At 39.3% G+C, this 23,687-nt stretch overlaps 1 protein-coding gene across 7 annotated transcripts in view; it reads left to right on the forward strand.

Annotated features, from left to right (window-relative positions):
* The window catches only part of TTC7B (tetratricopeptide repeat domain 7B), a 304,943-nt gene that overhangs the window by 174,773 nt on the left and 106,483 nt on the right, over positions 1 to 23,687 (forward strand). For all 7 annotated transcript variants that reach the window (XM_058292461.2, XM_058292482.1, XM_058292458.1 and 4 more), the window contains 2 exons: positions 162 to 234; positions 2,864 to 3,024. In XM_058292461.2, coding sequence (XP_058148444.1) covers positions 162 to 234; positions 2,864 to 3,024 — 234 coding nt within the window. The remainder of the gene's footprint in view (positions 1 to 161; positions 235 to 2,863; positions 3,025 to 23,687) is intronic.

The raw sequence follows: 23,687 nt of genomic DNA on the forward strand, positions 1-23,687 counted from the left end.
CCTTTGTTAGCAGACAGTGTTCTAAGGAGAAAGCTTTAAAGTAAATGTTAGTTAAACTAAATATATGGCCTTGGTGTAGAAATGCAAATGTAAAGACTGGTTTGATAGGGAAAGTAAGAGTAGCCTCTTCTGTGTACTAATAGCCATCGATACTTTTTCAGGGCCCATAGCCTGTCACCAACAGATCACCAAGCAGCTTTCTACCTGGCTCTGCAGCTTGCCATCTCCAGACAGGTCAGTTTGATTCATGTCCCCTAACCCTGCTGCACTCTCAGTGCAGTTCCTTCAGCTCCGCAGCTTGAGCAGTAGATGCTCTTCCTTCACTTGGGACTGACTGGGAACCAGGGACTCGCCTCAGAGGATGCTGACTCCTCCCTGCAAAGACCCTTGGGGTTTTGGTCAGTTTGAGCATCATCTATGAACACACAGGAGTTTCCGGGCTCTGCTTTTGGGAGTTAAATTCACAAATGTGGAAGACTCAGCCCGAGTCAGATGTTAGCATGGGCAGCAGCACATGGCGTATACCGTGAACCCAGCAGTCGTCCAACAGCCTTCCCTACTTGCTAACGGAAATGGCAGAGCCCAACGCCGAGCTGCATGGTGGGGGTTAGTCAGCGGAGGGGCCTGCTTGTCATAAGGTTATCAGTGATTGGCAGGAAGACCCCAGCAGGTGTGGACAAAAGATACCAGTTCCCTTAAGATACAAACAATTATACACAGGGGCGACTCAAAATAGGAGGAGCAAGCTTCCCTGGCCTTCATCTTCCCACATTCTCGTAGCCTCCCATCCTCTCCCAGCTGTTGTGGAGATTCTGGCCACATGCCTCCCTGCCCACCAGGTGGAAGACATTGGTGGCAACTCCAGCACATTCCTGAGTGCTGACTGGCAAGATGACTAGAAGGGCAGTGCCCCAGACATCCCATTCCTCTGGCAGGCCTGAGCTTTACATATCCGTCTGACTCGAGTTGCTTGAGAATAGTTGAGAAGGGCTCCCATTGGTGACCTGAGGCCTGAGGAACCCACGACTCCTCCCCATATCGAGGTTCTCTCACCTGGCATGCTGTAGCTCACAGCCGGACTGGTCTAAGCTTGCCAAGAGCTGCCTTAGCAGCAGATATGGGCTGACAACTGGCCATCTGGACCCCCCCTCCACCTGGAGCTTCTCTCACCTCCTCTGTAAAACCTCCTTCCTGTAGCACTTCCCCTTCCTCTTGCTCAGCCCTCTTGATCAGTGTCTGTCCTTCTCACGAGACTTGAGGTTCCATGAGGGCAGAAACCCAGCCTGTCATCGCTAGTGCTTTACCCTGGCACCTGGCACACGGCCTGACGTGTTAGGCACTCCGTAAATACTTGCTAAGTGTAGCTTTGAATTCCTTCACCTCAGCTGTCCTTAAGGCCATCGTTTTAAATGCTGTGTCTGTTTGTCCTTGGTTTCTCTGGGCACCCCAACCCATGGCATCAGGCCTTCTGACCCTCCCTGCTACCAGGTTGGGTGCTGCTCACACAGCAGGTTGTCACCCTGAAGAGTGGAGAGCATACATGGAAGGGGCTTTGTGGGCTCACAGCATCGGGACACCAGCCCTACACGGGAGTGTCCCCTGCTGACCATGGCGGGGGGCGTTTGGACCTCTTATTCCTCAGTGACAATGCCATTTGACTGGCCAGGAGAGGAAGAGAGAAGAATCAGCTCTAGGGTCTTCCTCGTCTCTGTCACTCAGCAGTGGGTGACCTTGCCCGGGTCATTTCACCTCTTTGAGCCTGTCTCCTCCTTGAAAATGAAGAGCTGAGCCACATGATCTCCTTTCCAGTCGAGAGTCTGTGGTTCAAAAGCAGAAAGCCCCCATTGCCAGCGTTTACAACCTAAATCCTTCAAACATGGAGATCTTGGAGAGGAAAACTAATAGGCTTAGGAAGGACTGAAATGGTGGCTCCTTCTAAGGACTGAAGTTCCCGAGGGTGTTGGAGGAAAACAGAGTCCTGAGAAGATGGTCCAGCGCAGTGACTGGGGCGGAAGGAGTCCCTGGGGTGGTTGTTAAGAACAGTTCACTCCTGAGCTCTATTTTGAAATCCAGCTTCAAGTTCTAATTCTCCTTAGTAATGTTAAGCCTGCTTAGAATTCAGGGGGTTCAAATATCCACTATGTGTGCAGTTTACCAACCTTGTGCTCGGATGGTTTTGAAGAAAATTTTAAACCACTGATGCATTTTAAAGGTTAAGGTTGTGTCTGGTTCTACTTGAACCTGGATACATCTGCTTTGTATGTGGCATTGCAGTGTGTTCTTAGATTATTTGGGGTTGTAGTTTGGAAAGGTGTGGGGGTTTTGTTTTTGTTTGTTTGCTTATTAATTGATATCTAATGGAGATATAGGACAAAGGACCTTGTAAAGAACCACAGGCAACTGATCATTTGGAAAGTTCCGTGAAAGGCTTTGTAAGTTATTAAGTATTTTAATTTCAATAATACTTTAAAAAATGAGAGCTGTTCAACTAAGTTTAATTCCACTAAAAACCTCTGGCAATTTGTATGTATCTCCATTCAGAGTGAAATCATCTTGGGCACATTCAATTGCTCAAGAAATGGAAAAAGAAAGTATTTATTTAGGCACAAATGAAAAATGTGGTATTGTCAGTTGAGCAGAAAACGGGGTCTGTCTCATCACTTCATCGGGCAGACTATGGCTTGAGGAGGGCAGCTGCTTTCATGTCTGTGGTTAATTTCCGGCTGCTGTCATAAGGATGCGGCACAAAGTGAGACATATCTCTTGATATTGACAGAGAATCAGATGTTGAAATGGTGGCTTCTTTGGCATGTATGCACGTGTGCATGTATTTAACAGTTCTTTGGGTTTTGTTTTCAACCAGATTCCAGAGGCTCTGGGGTACGTCCGCCAAGCTCTTCAGCTCCAAGGCGATGATGCCAACTCCCTGCACCTCCTTGCCCTCCTACTCTCAGCACAAAAGCACTACCACGATGCGCTCAACATCATCGACATGGCCCTGAGTGAATACCCAGAGAACTTTATGTGAGTGAGGCTAGGTTTTTGTCTTCCCGTATTCAAAAGTTATGGGCTCTACTTCTCCTCTCCATCTCTCTAGTCTAATTTAAGCCCTGAAAGACCATCACTGATGGTAAATAGCACAAAATTCTCTTTAGTTTGTTTTTTCCAAATATTTAAAAACAGACCTAGACTGATAGGTCACCCTAACAATATTTGGGTCATTCTTATTTAGTTACAGTCCTTTACCCACCCTTTCCCAATATGTATGTGTCCTTGGGCTACTCAAGATGATTTAGGTGGGTTGTGGGTGGACATTTTTATTTTAAGTTATACTCTTATTATAGTATATATATAACTGCCTAGCAGAGTGTGGTTTCGTGGAAATTATTGCTTATGTTTCATGGAAATTATTTCATGGATTAAATTAAATTGGTTGTTTTAAGTTGAGGGAAAATATTAAGTAAATAATACAGATAGACAAAGATATGGCCAAAGTTTCATTGAATGAACTCCAATGACTGCAATTTGAAAAACATTGCTCTATAGCTGGTTTGTCCGGCATTACCAAGGGCTTCTACTAGCTCTGGGTGATTATTATATTTTAGGCAACTTTGATGAAGATAGTTAACGTCTTTATGCCTTGGTTTTATTCTCTAGGAAACGGAATTACTTACTAAATCAATCAATATTTGTGTAGAACCTAAGAATTGTCATTAAAAACTGTCCTATGCTCCAGCCATCTACTGTCTGGTGGTTAGGCTGCTGAGAAGGACATTGTCTTTGGGGCTGCTCAGTTACCATTTTATCTTCTGCAGTGGTAGCTTAGTAACCAGAATGCAGTGGCCCAAACAGTAAACATTCCATTGTGTGCTGGAAGGTTCTAATTGTCTAAGCTACAGGGTTAGGGATGGGCAGAGGGTGGCCTGGGGCAGGGCTGGAGGGGAAGGAATGTGGAATATGGCCCAGGCTGGTTTTCTTCACTTTCAGAAATAAGTGCAGACTGCAAACTTAAGTGGGTCAGCCTTGGCTTTGTTCTCTGCTCATCACCTCACTGTATGTTTAATCAGTGCGTTTCAGCAGCGCTCCTAGGAAAATTGGTTCACACATTTCCATTACAAACATCTCTTTGTCTTCAAGTGAAAAGGGCACTTCTCTTCTCTCAGTAGAGAGAATTCTTCTTATAATCTAGGAAACCTCTGAGTAGGGATTTCTTTTGTGAGCCGGCCTATTGGGGAGCTTTGCTGCAGTGTTTCACTTTTTGCAGATCTCAAACTTGCTGTTTTGCACAATGAGACTATTTCTGGATTTTATCCAAAGCTCTTTAGCCCATGAAGCCTTAAAGTAGTTAAAGCACTTTAAGAAATATTAGGTCCTTTACCCATCAGTAAAGTGCCAGCAGACGCGATGGAATTCACTTTTTCTCTTCCATATTTTCACCTCCAGCAAACACATACATCTTCATGAGATGTTAGACTTAGCATGTGGTTCCTGCTTTGGTGGCTTAGGGTATCATCCCAGAGGAGGCTTCTTAAACTAACAGCCGCACCACAGTAGGCAGTAAACAGTGGCGACTAATACAGTGACGCCTCCAAGTGACAGCAGCTGACAGCCCTTTTCAAGTAGTAGAAGGAAGGAACAGCAGTAGAGATATTTGAGGAATGCAAGCCTGTTATTTTAATGTTAAGCCGTAAGCTCAAAAAAGCAAGGCATATGGCAGCGGGTCTGAGAGCAGCCGATGACTTGTTTGCTTTTTAAATATTTGTATTTCTTTCTTTGTGATGGGAAACTTCTTCCCAGGAATGCTTTATTAAAAGTTGGGGCCAGATGTAGTTAGTGTATCCCATGGTTACTTCCCACCTGGTTAAGACATTTCCCACCTAACTGCTGTGTAGTGTTCTCTGTTTGTTTGTGAGCAGCTTGTCTCCAGAAGAACATCCAGGAGATGCTCAGAAGCCTGGGACTGCCTCCTGTTTCTTGTGTCCCATCAGCCATACCAACCACAGACTGATGCTCAGTCAGAACTTGCTAGAGTGAATAAGCTTAATAAAGACCAGAAAATTCTGTAATTCTCTGCTTCAGGCTAGGAGGCACCATCGCAGACGTTTTGTCACTGCAAGCAGAACTGTGAGACTGAATAATTGATAGAACAATTGGGAGGAACTTCCTAACTATAGGGATTGTGGGAACCAGGAATCCTTTCCTAGGAGATCTCCAAAAATAAGCTTGCTACTTTGGAGAATATGACCAAGCTGCCGTTTGCCTGTAGTCTTATATGGTGGTTTGGCGTGGCAGGAGAGGAATAAGGAAGGCTCTTTTTAATGGGTAAGAGCACAATCTTAGAATCAGATAAACCTGGTTTAGGACTCCAAACCCTTCACTTTTAAGTTGTGTGACCTTGAGCAAGTCAGGAAGGGGAAGCTCCCTGAGCCTCATTTCCTCATTTGTAAAATGGGAGCAATAAAATTCCCATGGCAGAGGGGTTTTGTTAGAATCAGCTTAGCTAATGTATTTACAGTATCGGTATGTGATAATCATTCAAGAACTGGTAGGTTTTTATATTCACAATTTTGTTGTTACTACTACAGTTTTTTCAAATAAGGTGCTATTTTAGAATCACTTAAAAGTGCTGTTATTATCAAGTAGAAATAAAGGAATATTTATAATACCTATTTTAAGTAATAGTAATACAACTAATATATCTGTATCCTTTTCTCAGTTTAAGAAAAAAAGCATTAATATTGCCTATGAGTTCCTGCATATCCCTCTCGATCCCATCTCCTGCCCTCCCACCTCACAGGTTAAACACAGTCCTGAAGTCTGCACTTATCCTCTTGAGTTTCTATGGTGTATCTATTAATACTTTTAAATACTACAAAGTTTTAGTTGTGTTTTGTTCTTTGTTTTTTCACATCAAACTTATACTACTGATATAACTCTGCAGAGAAATTTGGTGAAACATCTGTCCAAGTAAAAGAACCTATGGCTGTTATCCCCAGAAGTAAACTTGGTGCCTGATACAGAGTACTTATTTATTAGATGCTGAATGAGTGAAAGGTCAAATTTCTGGTCTATTCCATCTTATATAGAAATTCAGCTGTGGGATCAAAAGGAAGAAGAGCCACAAACAAGGATAATGGGGCAAAATTCAGTCATTTAAGGAATATTACTTTGATACTAAAAAGAATCTTTAAATAATAGCTTTTTAAGCAAAATCTCTGAAGAGTAAATATAACCAAATGTAATTTGAAGCTGTCACAAAGAAATTTTCACTTTGCGTGTTTTAAAAGTTTAAAGAATGGAATTGTACTGTGTCTATCCTTAAGCTACTTGCTTTTAGTGTTTAACATTATGTTCCTGAGGTTTATCTTTGTTGCCTACAACAGGTGAAATTCATGCATTTACAGTGATGAGTTGTATTTTATCGTATGACTCTACAAATCTTTATTCAGTCTACTGTAAGTGAACTTGAGGGTTGTTTTCAATGTGGGCTACTATGAACAGTGCTGCTGTAACTATTCTTGCACAGGTCTCCTGGTGCAAGTGGACAAACATTTCACTAGGTATACATCTAGAAGTGCAATTGCTGGGTCATGGGGTATATTTTTCTTCAACTTTACCAGGTAATTCCAACTGTTTTCCAAAGTGGTTGTGTCAGTTAAACCACCAGCAGTGCCCAAAAGTCCCTGTGGCTCCTTATCCTCATCACTACTCAGTATTATCAGACTTATTTTTGGTACTCCGTGGCTGGTTAATGGTTTCAAAACACATTGCATTTCCTCCACTGTTAATAAGGTTGAACACCTTTTCATTTGTTTCTTGGTCATTTAGATTTTTCTCTTTTGTAAAGCACCTGTACAAGTCTTTTCCTCTCTTTTAAATTAGGTTGTCTCTTACTAATTTGTAAGGCTGCTTTATATATTATGGTTACAAGTACTTTCATTGGTGGTTGTATGTGTTACAAAAGTTTTCTCCCAATCTATGGCTTACCATTTCTTTCTCTTAATGGTGCTTTTCATGAACAGAAATTCTTAACTTTAAATTTGTTGAATTTATTAATCTTTCCGTTCTCCAAGATCATGAAGATAGACTCCTAAGTTATCTCTTACATTTAAGTCTGGAGATCCATCTGGACTTCATTGTTGTATGTGTATATTATATGAGAAAACCAGTGTAATTTTTTCCCAAATGGATACCCAATTGTTCCAGCATCATGTATTGAAAAGATTTGTTTCCCCATTGTTCCACAGTGCCATCTTGCTATAAATCAGATATCCTTATCTGTGAGAGGCTGTTTCTGAACTTTCTATTTAATATCATTAGTCAGTAATCCCAACTCTGTGTGATTGTCATTCTCTTTTTATTCTTCAAGCTTTATGATATGTGAGATAGGTCCCACTCTATGTTTTGTTCTTCAGGGGTGTTGTTTTTGCTTCCTCAGCTGCTCAAAACAAATACCATGAAATGAGTTGGTTTAGTCACTCATGGTTTTAAGTTGGGAAAATGTCCAAATCAAGGCATATAACCTTCCTTCTTGATAAAAACACTTAGAACACTAGGAATAGAAGGAAACTTCTTCAACATGATAAAGGTCATATATGAAAAACCCACAGCTAAAATCATCCTCAGTGGTAAAAGACTAAAAGCTTTCCATCTAAGATCTGGAACAAGACAAGATACCCACTGTCACCACTGTTATTCTACATGGTGCTGGAAGTTCTAGACAGAGCAGTTAGGCAAGAAAAAGAAATAAAATGTGTTTTAGTTTGCCAAAGGGCTACTGATACAAAGTATCAGAAATGGGTTGGCTTTTATAAAGGGGATTTATTGGGGTAAAAGCTTACAGTTCCAAGGCCATGCGAAGTCCAAACCAGTGCATCATTAGAGATGCTTTCTCACCAGAGGCAAGTGCCAAATGTTGAAGCAAGATGGCAACTTATCTCTGGAGAGGTTTGAGCTCAGCTGCGGGCAACCAGGTATAGGGCTTGTCTCTTTCGGGCCTCCTATATATTGACTGTTCCACTTTCTTCTTGAGTTCAGCCATAAGCTATCAGACATGTAACAGGGATTATCTCATCTTGAGCTGCCCCATGGGCCCAGTCTCTTGGGGTTTCATGCTTAAGCAATCCTCTAGTCCTCTCTGTTACATGGCAGGATCAAACATATGACAGTTTCCTTTTCCTGTCTCTGTCTGCATACTCTATGTCTCCATTTATATCAGACTCAGCAAGGGGATGGAGGCTGAACCTGAGTTATGGCTCACTGACAGAGTCCAATCAAAAGCCCTAAAGCAATCTTATCAAGTAATCTAATGAAAGGATCCTCAACCAAATTTAATACAATCAAAGGGTATCATACCCAGGGAACAGATTATTTATAAACACAAAACACAAAAGGCATCCAAATTGGAAAGGAAGAAGTAAAACTTTCACTATTTGCAGATGACCTGATCCTGTATGTAGAATTCCTGAAAAATCTGCAACAGAACCACTGGAATATAAAACAAAGTCAGTACAGTGGTGCAGTACAAGATCAAATGCAAAAACCAGTAGTGTTTCTATATACTGGTAGTGAGCAATCTGAGTAGAAAACAAAGAAAAACATCTATTTACCATAGCATCTAAAAGAATCAGGGGAGTGAGTGGTAGCTCAGTGGTTGAGTGCCTACTTCCCATGTATGAGGTTCTGGGTTCAATCCCCAGTACCTCCTAAAATAAATAAATAAATAAATAAATAAATAAATAAATAAAAGACTCAACTATATAGGAATAAATTTAACTAAGGATGTAAAGGACTTGGACACAGAAAACTACAAAACATTGCTAAAAGAAATCAAAGGAGACCTAAATAAATGGAAGGACATTCCATGTTCATGGATTGGAAGACTAATGTCAATTAGTTGAGAAGATGTCAGTTCTTCCCAACATGATTTACAGAATCCCAATCCAAATTCTAATAGCTGAAATGGAAAAGCCAATTTTCAAATTTATGTGGAAGGGTAAGGGATGGGCCCTGAATAGCCAAAACTATCTTGACAAAGACAAATGAAGTTGGAGGACTCATACTTCCTCACTTTAAGGCTTATTCCAAAGTTACAGTATTTGAAATAGAATGGTATTGGCATGATGATAGACATATTAACCAATAGAGTAGAATTGAGAGTTCAAAAATAGACCATCATATTTCTAGCCATTTGATTTTTTACAAGGTTGTCAAGTCCACTTAATTGGGAAAGAATAGGGAACTAGATATCCATATACAAAAGAATGAAATAGGACCTCTACCTCACACCACATATAAAAATAAACTCAAAATGGTTCAGAGACCTAAGTATAAGAACCAGGACTATAAAACAACTAGAAGAAAATGTAGGGGAGCATCTTCAGGATCTTGTGTTAGGCAGTGGTTTCTTAGACTTTGTATCCAATGCACATGCAACAAAAGAAAAAAATGGATAAATGGAACCTCATCAAAACTAAAAACTTTTATGGGAAGCGGCTTGGCTCAAGCAGTTGGGCTCCCGTCTACCATATGGGAGGCCTTGGGTTCGCGTCCAAGGGCCTCCTTGTGAAGGCAGGCTTGCCTGCACGCTGCGGAGAGCCACCCGGCCCACAAGCACCACAGAGCACCACTCGGCCCACAGACACCGTGGAGAGCTGACTCAGCAAGGTGACACAACAAAAAAGGGAGACAAGCAAAAACAGAAGAGAAAGCAGTGAATGGACACAGAGAGCAGACAGCACTCAAAAAGCCACCAAGGCGGAGGGCGGGGAATTAAAAAAAAGTCACTTGAAAAAAAAAACAACTTTTGTGCATCAGAAGACTTTTATCGTGAAAGTGAAAAGAAAACTTGTTCAATGGGAGAAAATATTTGGAAACCACATACACAAATAAGGGTTTAAATCCAGAATATATGGAGAAATCTACAGCTCAACAATAAATCACACCAATTAAAAATGAGCAAAAGACTTGAATAGAAATTTCTCCAAAGAGGATATGCAAATGGCTAAAAAGCACATGAAAAGGTGCTCAACATCATAGATATTAGGGAAATGCAAATCAAAACCACAACAAGATATCATTTCACAACCATTAGAATGGCTATTATGAAAGAAAAAACAAAACTACTGATGTTGGAGAGGATGTCGTGAAATAGGAGCACTCGTTCATTGCTTGTAGAAATGTAAAATGGTGCAGCAGCTGGGGAAGACAGTTTGGCAGTTCCTCAGAAAGCTAAATGTAGAATTAACATATGACCTGACAATCTCTCTAGTAGGTATATACCCAAAAGAATTGAAAGCAGGGACTTGAACAGATATTTGGACACTGATGTTCATAGTGGCATTTTTCATAATTGCCAAAAGACAAAAGTAACCCAAGTGACTATTAATCAATGAATGGATAAACAAAATGTGGTACATACAATGGAATATTATTCAGCATTAAAAAGGATTCATAGGACACCATGGATGAACCTTGAAGACATTATGCTGAGTGAAATAAGCCAGACACAAAAGGACAAATATTGAATGAGCTAACTGATATGAAATAATTAGAATAAGGAAACTTATAGAGTTTGAATATAGAATATAGATTGCCAGGGGCAGGGTTGGGGGTAGAGAATTGGCAGTTAATGCTTAATTTGTACAGAATATCTATTGGAGTTGATTATAAAGTTTTGGAAATGGATGGTGGTGATAGTACCACAATATTTTGAGTGTAATTAACAGCACTGAATTATATATGTGAATGTAGTTAAAAGGTGAAATTTTAGGTCATATATATATGTGACTAGAATAAAATTAAAAGATGAAACATAGGACTGTATAACACAGCGAACCCTATTGTAAATGATGGACTACAGATAACAGTACAAGTATAAAAATGTTCTTTCGTGAATTATAACAAATGCACCACATTAATTCAAGATGTTAATAGTAGGGTGGTATATGGGGGAAAATATACATAATGCAAACTATGGACTATAGTTAATAGTACAATTTTTAATTTAATTTTTAATTTAATTTTTGTGTCAATTGTAACAAAGGTACCACACCAATGCAAAATGTCAACAATAGGAGGGTATATGGGATGCTGTATTTTTTACATGATTTTTCTGTAAAACTACAACTTTTGTAATTAAAATCACTTAAATAGTTAATATATTTTTTAAAAGTCCTACTTACAATGGGTGTACACCCACAGGAATGGATTCAATTTAAGAACATGTTTTTCTGGGACACATACAGCTTCAAACCACCACCCTCCATCCTCTGGATCCCAAAAAAGATGCATTCTTTCTATAGTCAGAGTACATTCATTGCATCACAATATCCCCAAAACCTTAAGTCATCCCGTAAAACAATGCTTAGTACAACATCTCATCAAAACTGGTTTGGGTGTGAATGTCCTGGGGTACAGTTACCCTCTGTCTGTGAACCTGTGAAACCTAGAGAGCAAGTTGTCTGCTTACACATTCAAGGGAGGGACAGGCATGGGACAAACATTTCCATTTCCATAGTGAGAAATTGCAAGGAAAATAGGGGTCACAGGTCCTAAACAATTCCAGAATTCTGCAGGGCATGCTCCATTAGATTTCAAGGTCTGAGAGTCATCCATCAAACAATGTTTTTTCTTCCTTCCCTGATAGAGCAGCAGCTGCAACACTTCCAACTGCTTGGGTAGTGGCCATGCTCTCCCCATGCACTTGGTGAAGCCTCCACCCTCTTCAAGCATTGGGATGGTGACCAAGCTCTCTACAGTCCCTAGGACAGTCTTCACCCTCTGAGAATACTGGGGCAGTGGTCAGATTCTCCGCAATCTGGGGACATAGGCTGCACCCTCTGAGAACAATGGTGTAACAGCACTCTACCTAAAGAACAGTGTGGAAGCCTGCCCTCTCCCAGTGCAAGGGCTCACTTACTCTTTCCACACACATGGATGGGCCTTCTCTCTTGGCCCGAAAAGATGTTTTCAGTTCAGACCTCAGCTCCTATGGCTCTGCTGAAGGTGATTTTTCCCTCAGTCTCTCCCTTTTAGTCCAAGCTGGCAGTGGTTCCATTCATACAGATCCGTTTTCCAGGTACTACACAGGAGTCCAAACTATCAGACAAAGAACTTTCCACAGATCCTTCCTGGCTAACTGTATTTTCAATCCTGACCTCCATGGAGATTGCTCACTGGTCCCATGTTCATTTGAACCCTCACATGGAGCACTACGCTCTGGGGACTCGCTTTCCAGAAATTCAGATTTTTTCAAACGCATCAATTTCTGGTTTCTTTGTGCTCAGGAGTTCAGTTCTCAGCTTATCCCTTCCCTCTTGTATTTTACTGTAAGCTGCAAGGGGAACTCAGGCTGCACTTTCCACAGTTAGCTTGGAACACCAGCTACATATTCAAAGGCATAACTTTCAAGTTCTGCCTTTCATCCAACATCCAGACTCAATTTCACCAAGTTCTTAGGTACTTCAAAACAAGGATTGTCTTTCCTTTAACAAGATTCATCAGTTCCGTCTAAGGCTTCATTAGAAGTACCTTTATTTCTACCAAGTCTCTTCAAAACCATCTAGGCCTCTTCTATCAAGCACGTCACAATTCTTCCAGCCTCTATCCATTACCCAATTCCAAAGCTATTTCCACATTTTTGGTATTTGCACTAGTAGCACCTTACTCTCCTGGCACTAAAATCTGTTTTAGTTTCCTAGGCTGCTTAAAGCAAGTACCATGAAATGGGTTGACTTAAACAATGGGAATTTATTCGCTCATGGTTTTGAGGCCAGAAAAATATCCAAGTCAAGGCACCATCAAGGCAATACTTTCTTCCTGACAACCGGCCGCCAGTGATCCTTGGCTTCTCTGTCACATGGCAAGGAACATGGTGGTGCCTACTGGTCTCTCCCTGCTCTTTGGGTTTAATAAATCCAATAATAATAATAAATCCAGGTTCTTCAATTGCTTTCTCTCTCTCTCTGTAGTCGTTCCTTTAATAAAGGATTCCAGTAACAGGATTAAGGCCTATTCTGAATGAAGTGTGTCACACCTTACCTGAAGTAGCCTCAACAAAAGGTCCTACTTACAGTGGATTTATACCCATAGGAATGGATTAGATTTAAGAGCATGTTTTCCTGGAGTACATACAGCTTCAGCCCACCACAGTTGTCATGGCTATTCTTGGGCCATTTGAACTGTCATATAAATTTTTGAATCCACTTGCCTATTTCCACACACATACGTGCACATGCACACACACACACACAATCTGAAGATTTTGACTGGAATTCCATTTAGTTTAATAGCTCAGTTTTGGGAGAGTTGTAATGTTTATGATACTGGCTTTTCTAATATATGGCCAGCATCTCTCTCTTATTATTTAGGCTTTTAAATTTATGTTTCATGAAGTTTTGCAATTTTCATCATAAAGACTTTGCCAGATTTTTAATAGATTTATTCCTAGCTCCCTGAAAAATTTTCATTATATGTATACAATATTCTTAAATCAAATTTACTACCTATTTTGTTGTAGTGTATAGAAAGGCAACTGATTTTTGTCTGTTTTTCTTAGTGTAACAACCAGCTAAATTCTTACTAATTCTAATAATTTATTTATAGATTACCTTGCATTTTCTAAATAGATAGTGGCTTTTATCTGTAATAAAAAAGCTGTCTCTTTTTCTGTAATCCTTCTTTTGTCTTACTGCACTAGGTAGGATCTTCAGTACAGTTAAATAAAACTCTCAATGTTTCACCTTTAAGAATTATATTTGTTTGTCATAATAAAATAATTAAGAATTATTTTTGTAATCCCAGTGGTGTTGGTTAATTTCATGTGTCATCTTGGCTAGGTTTTTGTGTCCAATTGTTTGGTCCAGCGATCACTGGTCTGATTGTTCACAGGAGAGTATTTTGCGGACTTAAATCATTAGTCAGTTGATTGCATAGATGGCTGATGACATCTGCAATATAGAGAGGAGACTGTCTTCAGCAATGAGAGATGTCTCATCCCTTCAGTTGAAGGCCTTAAGGGAGAACTGATGATTTCAGTAGTAAGAAAGGATAAGTTTCATCAGTACTTCAGCCAGCCAGCTTCCCCTGGGGAATTCACTGACACCGTCCTTGAAGTTCCTAACCTGCAGCCTACCCTCTGGAATTTGGACTTGCCAGACTCAACAGTTGCATAAGCCAATTCCTGTCAGTTTTGTTTCTCTGAAGAACCCTAACTAATACACTATTTAAAAGGTTAAGGAACAGGACATTGGAATTTTCCCGAATGACGTTGCAATGACAGATACAGACCATTATGTATCTTGTCATAACTTACAAAATTGTATGGGCGAGAGTTTAAACTATAGTGTAAACTATAATCCACACTTAGTGGCAATGCTCTAATATATGTGTCCATCAGTTGTAACAAATGTACCACACTAATGAAGGGTGTTGTTAATGTGGGAAAGTTTGGGAGGAGTAGGGAGTGGGGCGTACGGGAATCCTCTGCATTTTTTATGTCATTTATGAAATCTAAGTATATTTAAAAAAATAAAAATAAATAAAATGGTTCAATAACCCTGTATGGGGTGGGGGGGGAAAGTTAAGGAGGTTCCTTCTTCCTGGTTTGCTATTAGTTGGGTTTATTTTTCCTTTACATCATGAACTGATATTGAATTTACTCTATATTAAATCATTTTTCTGTATATATTGGGGTGATTATGATCTTATTCCTTTGATCTGTGATTGTTCTATTAATATTTTTAAATGTTAATCTAACCTTGCATTCTTGGAATAAGCCCAACTTGGTCATGATATATCTTTTTTATAGATTCAGTTTACTAATTTTTTTAGTACTTTCACGTTTATCATGTGTGAATAGGCCTGTAATTTTCCTTTCTCTTTATATCCTTGTAAGGTTTTGTCATCATGGTTAGACTACCTTCATAAGATGAGTTGGAGTGGTGCTTCTTTTTTGTGTGTTTTGAAATCATTTTTGAAAGATTGGAATTATTTGTTCCTACAATAATAAATCTTAGAACTTGTTTGTTAAGCCACCTTGGGCTAGTCTTTACTCTATGAAAAGACTTCTGATGTTTTGAAAAAATTATTATAGAACTATTCAGGTTTTCTACTTCTTATTTTATGAGGGTATATATAATATATAATATGTACTATACAGTATATTTTAAGGATGTATCCATTTCATCTAAGTTTTAAATTATATTGACATAAATTTGTACACAATGCTTTTTATCATTTATTTGTTGTCATAAAGCATCTGTGATTGTCTCCTTTTTATTCCTAATATTGTTTACTGCACCTTTTTCTAAAATAACCTTGCCAAAAATTTGTCTAATTCATCTCTTTTTTCAAAGAACCAGTAGCTTTTATAATCATCTCAATTGTATATTTATTTTCTTTCATTAATTCCTCCCCTTTTATCTATGATTTCCAGTCTTTTTCTCCCCCATGAGTTTGTTCTGTTTTGCATTGTTTTCCTTCCTTAATCTCTTTAAGTTGGATGTTTAGTTCATTAATTTTTTGCCTTTCTTCTTTTCTGATAATAGCATTTAAGACTAAAAATTTTCCTCTAAATGCTGCTTTAGCTGTGTGGTGGTTTGGAGCTATGTACCCCAGAAAAACATGTACTTAAACTTAATCCATTTCTGTGTGTATAAAACTATTATAAGTAGGACCTTTTGATGGTGCTACTATAGTTAAGTGTGACCTAACTCAATCAGGATGGGTCTTAATCATATTACTAGAGTCCTTTGTAAGCAGAATAAAATTCAGACGGAGAGAGAGAAAGCTAGAGGGGCAGACAGAAGCTGATGGCCCTGGAAGAGAAAGGAGAGGCCACTGTGTGTGCTGCTATGTGATGGGAACCAAGGACCAAGGATCACTGGCAGCCAACCCCAGAACACCAGCCTTTGAGGAGAACCTTGATGACGTCTTGATTTGGGCTTCTATTAGCCACAAAACTAGCTAATGAATTCCTGTTGTTTGAACCAGCCATTGCATGGTATTTGCTTGAGCAGTCAAGAAAACTGAAACGAGCTGTACCATCGAAGTTTCAGTAAATAAAATTTTTGTCATTGTTCAGTTCTAATTTTTAAAATTTTCCTTATTTTTTTTTTTGACCCGTAAGTTATTTTAGAACTGTGTTTGATAATTATCAAATATTATATATGTTTTTCTGCCATCTTTTGTTATGGGCTTTTATCTTAATTGAATTGTGTTCAGAGACTATAATCTATATAAATTTGAAGTTTATTGAGATTTGTTTAATGACCCAACTTATAGTCACTTCTTGTAAGTATTCTACATGTGCTGGAAAAGAGTGTTTTCTGCATTTGTTGCTAGATTTTTATTAGGTTAAGCCATTAACTATCCTATTCATATCTTTATTTTTACTGATGTGGGTTTTTTTTGTTTTGTCTATCAATTATTTGAGGAGATGTGTTGAAATCCACCACAGGGATGGTGAGTTGGCCTATTTTACCACATGTTTATGGCAATTTTTTCTTTATATGTTTTAAAGCTATGCTTTAAGATGGGTATGTGTTTAGAATTTCTGTGTCTTCCTGATAAATTCAACCCTTTATCATCATGTTGTAAGTCACATAATGCATAATAAACACACAAATATTCGTGTGTGTATATATATATGTGTATATATATATATTGGAATGGTATATCTTTCCATTCTCTTACTTTGAAATTTTTGTATTCTTTTGTATTAGATGTACCCTTAAACTCCTTATATTTAGCTGAATTTTTTTTAAGGTTTATTTTATTTATTTACGCCCTTCCCCCCTCCCTCCATTGTTTCATTGTTTGCACTCGCTGTCTGGTCTTTGTGTCCATTTGTCGTGTGCTCTCTGTGACTGCTTGGCTTCTCTTTATGAGGCACCAGGAACCGAACCCAGGACCTCCCATGTGGGAGAGAGGCGCTCAATCACTTCAGCCACCTCCATTCCCTGCTTTTTTGTGTTTCTCATTGTATTTCCTCTTTTTGTCTCCTGGTTGCATCAGCTCACTGCACCAGCCTGTCACACCAACTTGCTGTCTTGCTTGTCTTCTTTAGGAGGCACCAGAAACCAAACCCAGGACCCTCCATGTAGTTGGCAGGAGCTCAATCGCTTGAGCCACATCTGCTTCCCAATTCAGCTGATTTTTTTTTAACCCAGTCTGCCAGTCTTACCTGGAACATTTAGTTCATTTCCATTTATCATAAATACCAATATATTTGTATTTGCTTCTGTCATTGCATTTGTATTTTCTGTTTCGCTTGCCTTTTTTTCATATTTTTCCTGTCCTTCCTGCTGTATTTTGGATTTATCATGTTTTTATAAAAAAGCAGTTTTATTGAGTTATATTCACATACCATACAATCTATCCAAAGTGTATAATCAGTGGCTTTTAGTATAATCATAGTGTTGTGCATTCATCACCACACAAAATTTTAGAACAATTTTATTACTCCAAAAAGAAAAACTCCACACCCCTTAGCAGTCACTTCACAATCCTTCTATCCGTCCCAGCCCTACATAACCACTAATATAATTCCATCTTTATAAATTGATTTATACTTACATTTTATATAAATGCAGTCATACAATATGTATTTGTTATGTTTTTTTCCATTTTTTCCTTTACTACTTTGGATATTAAACATTCTATTTTGGGTGTTGTTCAGTGATTACCCTTGAAATTTTATTAGTGCATATGTGTTCTTGGCAAACTTTCTCAGTTGGTATAGCCAAAAGTGGCTTTATTTGGCTTTACTGTCAAAAAATATTTTCACTAGATATATAATTCTAGACTCACATTTTCTTATAGCATAAATGATCTTGCTTATTTTGTAGTTGTTGAAAAGTCAACTGTTTAATTATAGTTCATTTTAATATCATCTCTCTTTTCTCTCCTTTTAAGTAATTGCCTTTGTTGTTAATGTTTTACTTGTTCGCTATGACATATTTAGGGGTAGATCCTGCTTGGGATTCATTGGGCTTTCTAAAACTGTGGTTTTGTATTTTTATTGTTTATCATTTCTAGAAAATTCTCAGTCATTATTTCTTCAAATATTTTCTCTGCCTTATTTTCTTGCTTTTTTCCTTCTGTCTTAGTTTGCTAAAATCTTTTGGAAGCAATATATCAGAGATGGGTTGGCTTTTACAATGGGAATTTATTAGGTTAAAAGCTTACTGTTTTGAAGCTGTGAAAACGTCTAAATCAAGGCATCATCAGAGATGCTGTCTTACTGAAGGTTGGCTGCTGGCAATCCTGGAGTCCTGCCAGCTGGAAAGACTCAGTGTCTGCTCTTCCCGTCTCTGCCTTCTTCTCCAGGCTCACTCTCACTTCCTCCAGCCTCACTTTCTCCCCAAGCTCAGCTGTGGGAAATCAGGCACCTGGAAGTGTCCACTGGTCTCTTTCCTCTCTTCCTGGGCCCCATTGCTTCAGCTTCTTGCTCTCTGGGCCTTCTCTCACAGCCTCTTGGGGTCCTCTTTCCATGCCTTTGTGCTCCATTGATTCCCCTCCAGGGCCTCTCTCTCTGTCTCTGCTGGTATTTCTCTGTGTCTGTGAGTTTTTAGTTCTCCAATTATAAAGGACTCCAATAAAAGAATTAAGACCCACCCTGGGTCCCACAATCTAATCAAAGGTCCCTAACTAAAGCAACCTACTCGATCATGATCTAATCAAAAGGCCCCTCACTGAATCTGATCAAATGTCTGATCTACAGTGGGTTTAAGGCACAGGAATGGGTTCATTTTAAGAACAGGATTTTCTGGGGTCCACAAAAGACCCAAACCAGCACATCTTCTGAAAGATTTATCAGATTGATGTTAGACTTTCTCATCCTATACTCTGTCTCTTAAACTCTCTTTCATAAATGTCATCTCTTTTTTCCTCTAGCTTTGTCTTTCTGTTTACTAATTCTTTCTTCATCTGTGTCTTATCTCTTATTAAATCTGTCCATTGAATTTTTAATTTTGTTACAGTTTTCATTTATCAAAGGATATTTTCAAATGTGCTTGATTAAGTTTTGTAATATCTTGACCTGTGTTCATATTTTCATTTGTTTATTTCTTTACACATTTTAAACATATTTATTTTATTATTCTCTTTTTGAAACTCAAATATCCTACTCATTTTGTCTCTACTAGCTTCCATTCATGGTGCTGTGGTTCCTTTGGTATTTTTAGATTTTTTAACATGATCTCATCTTAGAACTTTTTGTGGAACAATTCTGTGAGGCCTCAGTTAAAGAATAGGATCCTCCAGAAGGGATTTGTACTTCTTTATGAATGGACTTGGAAGCACCTCTAGCTTGAGACGACTTTAAACTAAATTTTCTACTTGTGTTATTTTGAATTACCCATGTAGTGTCAATTTGATCTGCAAATTCCTCTGATTTGTGATTAGATATTCAGGAAATTATTATTTCCCTTGACTCAGAGCTAAGTTTTGAGACAGAAAATTTAGTTTGCACTCTATGAGATCATGTAGATTTGTTTCTTGTTTGTTCTTATAGTGAAGGCACAACCCCTGTATCCTGAAAGGCAGTGAAAAGCTGAAGTTCACAAGTTTGCAAATGTTGTCAAGGTGAACTCCTGCTTCAGGGCATTGCTTATCTCTGATTTCCCACAATCTTTGTTTATTTTTCTCCTCAAAGTATTTCTCTCTTTCCAGTTCATCACTGTTCTTTAAATATTTAAAAACATTTTATCCAACATGTTTACTTATTTTTAGTCAGAAAGGAATTGGTGCACTATAGTTCTGAAAGTAGAAGTTTTATTTTTTAAACCATTTTTTAGGTAGAATTTACATACCATAAAAATCCATATTTTAAGAATATGATTTGATGTGTTAGTAATTTATAAAGTTGTGTAACTATCACCATAATCTACTTTTAGAAGATTATAAACAGTTCCTTCATGCCCATGGTGCAGGCCATCTCCATTTCCAGCCCTGACTCCATGCAATCACTGTTTTTCTTTCTGTCTCTATAGTTTGCCTTTTCTAGAAGGAATCATAGCCTCTGTATATGGCTTCATTTACTTAACATTGATGTTTTCAGATTCATCCCAGTTGTTGCATGTATAACTAGTTCATTCCTTTTTATTGCTGTATAACATTTCATTTTTGGATATATTACATTTTATGTATCCAGTCACCAGCTGATGGACTATTTGGATTGTTTCCAGTTTGGAGCTATTAAGAATAATACTGGGAAGTGGGTTTGGCTCAACTGAAAGAGCATCCGCCTACCACATAGGAGGTTCAGGGTTCAAACCCAGGGCCTCCTGACCTGTGTGGAGCTGGCTCACGTGCAGTGCTGATGTGCACAAGGAGTGTCGTGCCACGCAGGGGTGTCCTCCACATAGGGGAGCCCCATGCACAAGGAGTGTGCCCCTCAAGGAGAACCACCCAGCGCGAAAAAAGTGCAGTCTGCCCAGGAGTGGCTCCACACACACAGAGAGCTGACGCAGCAAGATAACACAACAAAAAGAGACACAGATTCCTGGTGCCGCTGACAAGAATGCAAGCAGGCTCAGAAGAACACACAGTGAATGGACACAGAGAGCAGACAATGGCGGGGAAGGGAGAGAAATAAATCAAATCAAATAAATAAATAAATAAGAATAATACTGGTGGGAAGTGAACATGGCTCAACTGATAGAGGGTCCACCTACCATATGGAGGGTCCAGGGTTCTATGCCCAGGGCCTCCTGACCCATGTGGTGAGCTAGCCCACACACAGTGCTGCTGCACGCCAGGAGTGCTGTGTCACACAGGGGCGCCCCCACCAAAGGGTGCCCCACACTCAAGGAGTGCGCCAGAGCCGCTGTGTGTGAAAAAAGCACAGCCCGCCCAGGAGTGGTGCTGCACACATGGAGAGCTGACACAACAAGATGACGCAACAAAAAAGAGACAGTTTCTTGGTGCCGCCTGATAATGCAGGCTGACACAGAAGAACACATAGCGAGCAGACAATGGGGGGGGCGGGGGGGAAGGGGAGAGAAATAAATTAAATAAATCTAAAAATAATAATAATACTGGGAAGCAGATGTGGCTCAAGTGATAAGGACTCTGCCTACCATATGGGAGGACCTGGGTTTGACCCCTGGGGCCTCCTGGTGAAAAAAAATAAGAGAAAGCATGCCTGTGCGGCGAGCCAGTGCCTGCGCAGTGAGCCAGTGCCTGCACAAGTGAGTCACGTAGCAAGATGATGACTCAACAAAAGAGAGACGAAGGGGAGAGTCAAGGTGAAGTGCAGCAGAGAAACAGCAGGGCAGGGGAGGGGAGGGGGAGGGCAAGGAAAAAAATCTCTAAAAAAAAAAGAATAATACTGTTATGAACGTTTGCTTATAAGTCTTTGAATGGACATATTTTCATTTGTCTTGGGTAAATAATTGTAGATTTTATAGACCATGTGACGTCTAACTTTTTATGAAATTGCCAAACTCTTCTCCACATTGGCTGTGTCATTTCCATGCTCACCAGCAGCAGAGGTCCTAGGTTCTACATCTTCACTGACGCATAGTATTGTCAGTCTGTTTCATTATAGCTATACAGGTATTTGTGAAATGATATTTCATGGTAGAGTTAATAGCTAATGATGTTGAGTATTTTTTTGCATGTTCTTATCTGCTGTTCACATATATTTTTGGTGAAGTGTCTATACAAATCTAAGTTTTCTGGCTACTGAAATAAATATCATGCAGTGCGTTGGCTTAAACAATGGGAATTTATTAGTTTAATGTTTTGAAGCCAGAAGAACTTCAAAATCAAGTCATCATCCAGGCGATGCTTTCTCCCAGAAGAATTTTGGCATTCTGGAGCTGACTGCCAGCAATCCTTGGGCCCTTGGCTTTTTCGTCACGTGGCAATGCACATGATCACCTCTCCTGGCTTCTCAGTTCCATTGACTTCCAGCTTCTGGCTGCTCCCTAGTGTCTGAATTTCATTCTGTTGGGACTCCAGTAATAGGATTAAGACCCATCCTGACTGAATTAAGTCACATCTTAATTAAAGTAACCTCATCCACAGATCCTGCTTGCAAGAGTTCACACCTGCAAGAATGAATTAAGTTTAACAATGTTTTTCTGGGGTACTTAGCTCCAAGCCACCAAAAAATCTTTTGTTGATTTTTTGTTAGGTTGTCTATCTTCCTGTTACTGGATTTTATGATTTTTTTATTCATTCTGGATACAAGCCATTTATCAAATATATGTTTTACACATTTTCTCCCAGTTTGTGACCTTTATTTTCTTAATGCTGTATTTTGAAGTTTTAAATTTTGATGAATTCCAATTTATCAAAAAAACTTTCTTAGATTTATTTTTTATTTATTTCTTTATATCTCTCCCTTCCTCCTTGTGTGCATCAGTATTTACGTGTGGACCAGCTCACCACAGGGGTCAGGAGGCCCTGGGTTTGAACCCTGGACCCTCCATACGGTAGGCGGACATTCTATCAGTTGAGCCAAATCTGCTTCCCCAATTTTTCAAATTTTAAAATAGTTTTTGTTTTCTGTGTCATATTTAAGAAACAATTGCCTAATCCAGGGTCACAAAGATTTTCTGCTATATTTGCATCTGGAAGTTTTATACTTTTAGTTCTTGGCGTTTAGGGCAATTTAAACTAATTTTTATATATTGTGTGATGTAAGGTTTGAGGTTCTGTCCCACTCTGCTCCCTCACTCCCTTCTTTCCTTCCTTCCTTCCTTTCCCTATTCCAGTTCTAAAAGCACTCATTGTTGAAAAGTCTATCCTTTTTCCTATTGTATTACCTTGGCAAATTTGTTTAAAATCAGATGACCGTATATATGAGAGTCTGTTTCTGGGCTGTGTGTTCTGTGCCATTGCTCTTCAGGCCAGTGACACACAGCCTTGCTTTAAAATTTGTGTAAGTCTTCCATCTTAGTTTTTCTTTTTCAAAATTATTTTGGCAATTCTCTTCATTTCCATATATGTTTTAAGATCAGCCTGTCAGTTCCTACAGAAAAGCCCACTTGGGTTTTAATGAGGATTCTATTAAATTTATAGGTAAGTTTGGGAAGAATTTCCATTGTAGTAGTATTGTGCTTTCCAATCCATGAACATCAACATTTATTTAGGTCTTCTTTAAGTTTTCTCACTAATGTGTTTTATTTTTCAGTGAATACATCTTACAGTTCTTTTGTTAAATTCTTCAGTATTTTGGTTTTTTTTTTTTAAAGATTTTATTTCTTTATTTATTTCTCTTCCCCCCTCCCCCCGCCCAGTTGTCTGCTCTCTGTGTGTTTTTCTGTGACTATTTCTATCCTTATCAGTGGTACCAGGAATCTGTGTCTCTTCTGGTTGCATCATCTTGCTGCATCAGCTCTCCTTGTGTGTGGTGCCACTCCTGGGCAGGCTTGCTTTTTTCGTGTGGGGTGGCTCTCTGTATGGGGTGCACTCCTTGTGTGTGGGGCTCCCCTATGCAGGGGGACACCCCTGTGTGGCAGGGCACTCCTTGCGTGCATCAGCACTGCACATGGGCCAGCTCCCCATGGGTCAAGGAGGTCCGGAGTTTGAACCACGGACCTCCCATGTGGTAGGCAGACACCCTATCCATTGGGCCAAGTCTGCTTCCCTATTTTGTTCTTTTTGATGCCATTTTATTAGAGTTGATTTTTTAAAAGATTTATTTATTTATTTATTTCTCTCCCCTTCCTCCC

The sequence above is a fragment of the Dasypus novemcinctus genome, chromosome 3 (genome assembly GCF_030445035.2).
Source record: "Dasypus novemcinctus isolate mDasNov1 chromosome 3, mDasNov1.1.hap2, whole genome shotgun sequence".
In the NCBI taxonomy this organism is placed as follows: domain Eukaryota; kingdom Metazoa; phylum Chordata; class Mammalia; order Cingulata; family Dasypodidae; genus Dasypus; species Dasypus novemcinctus.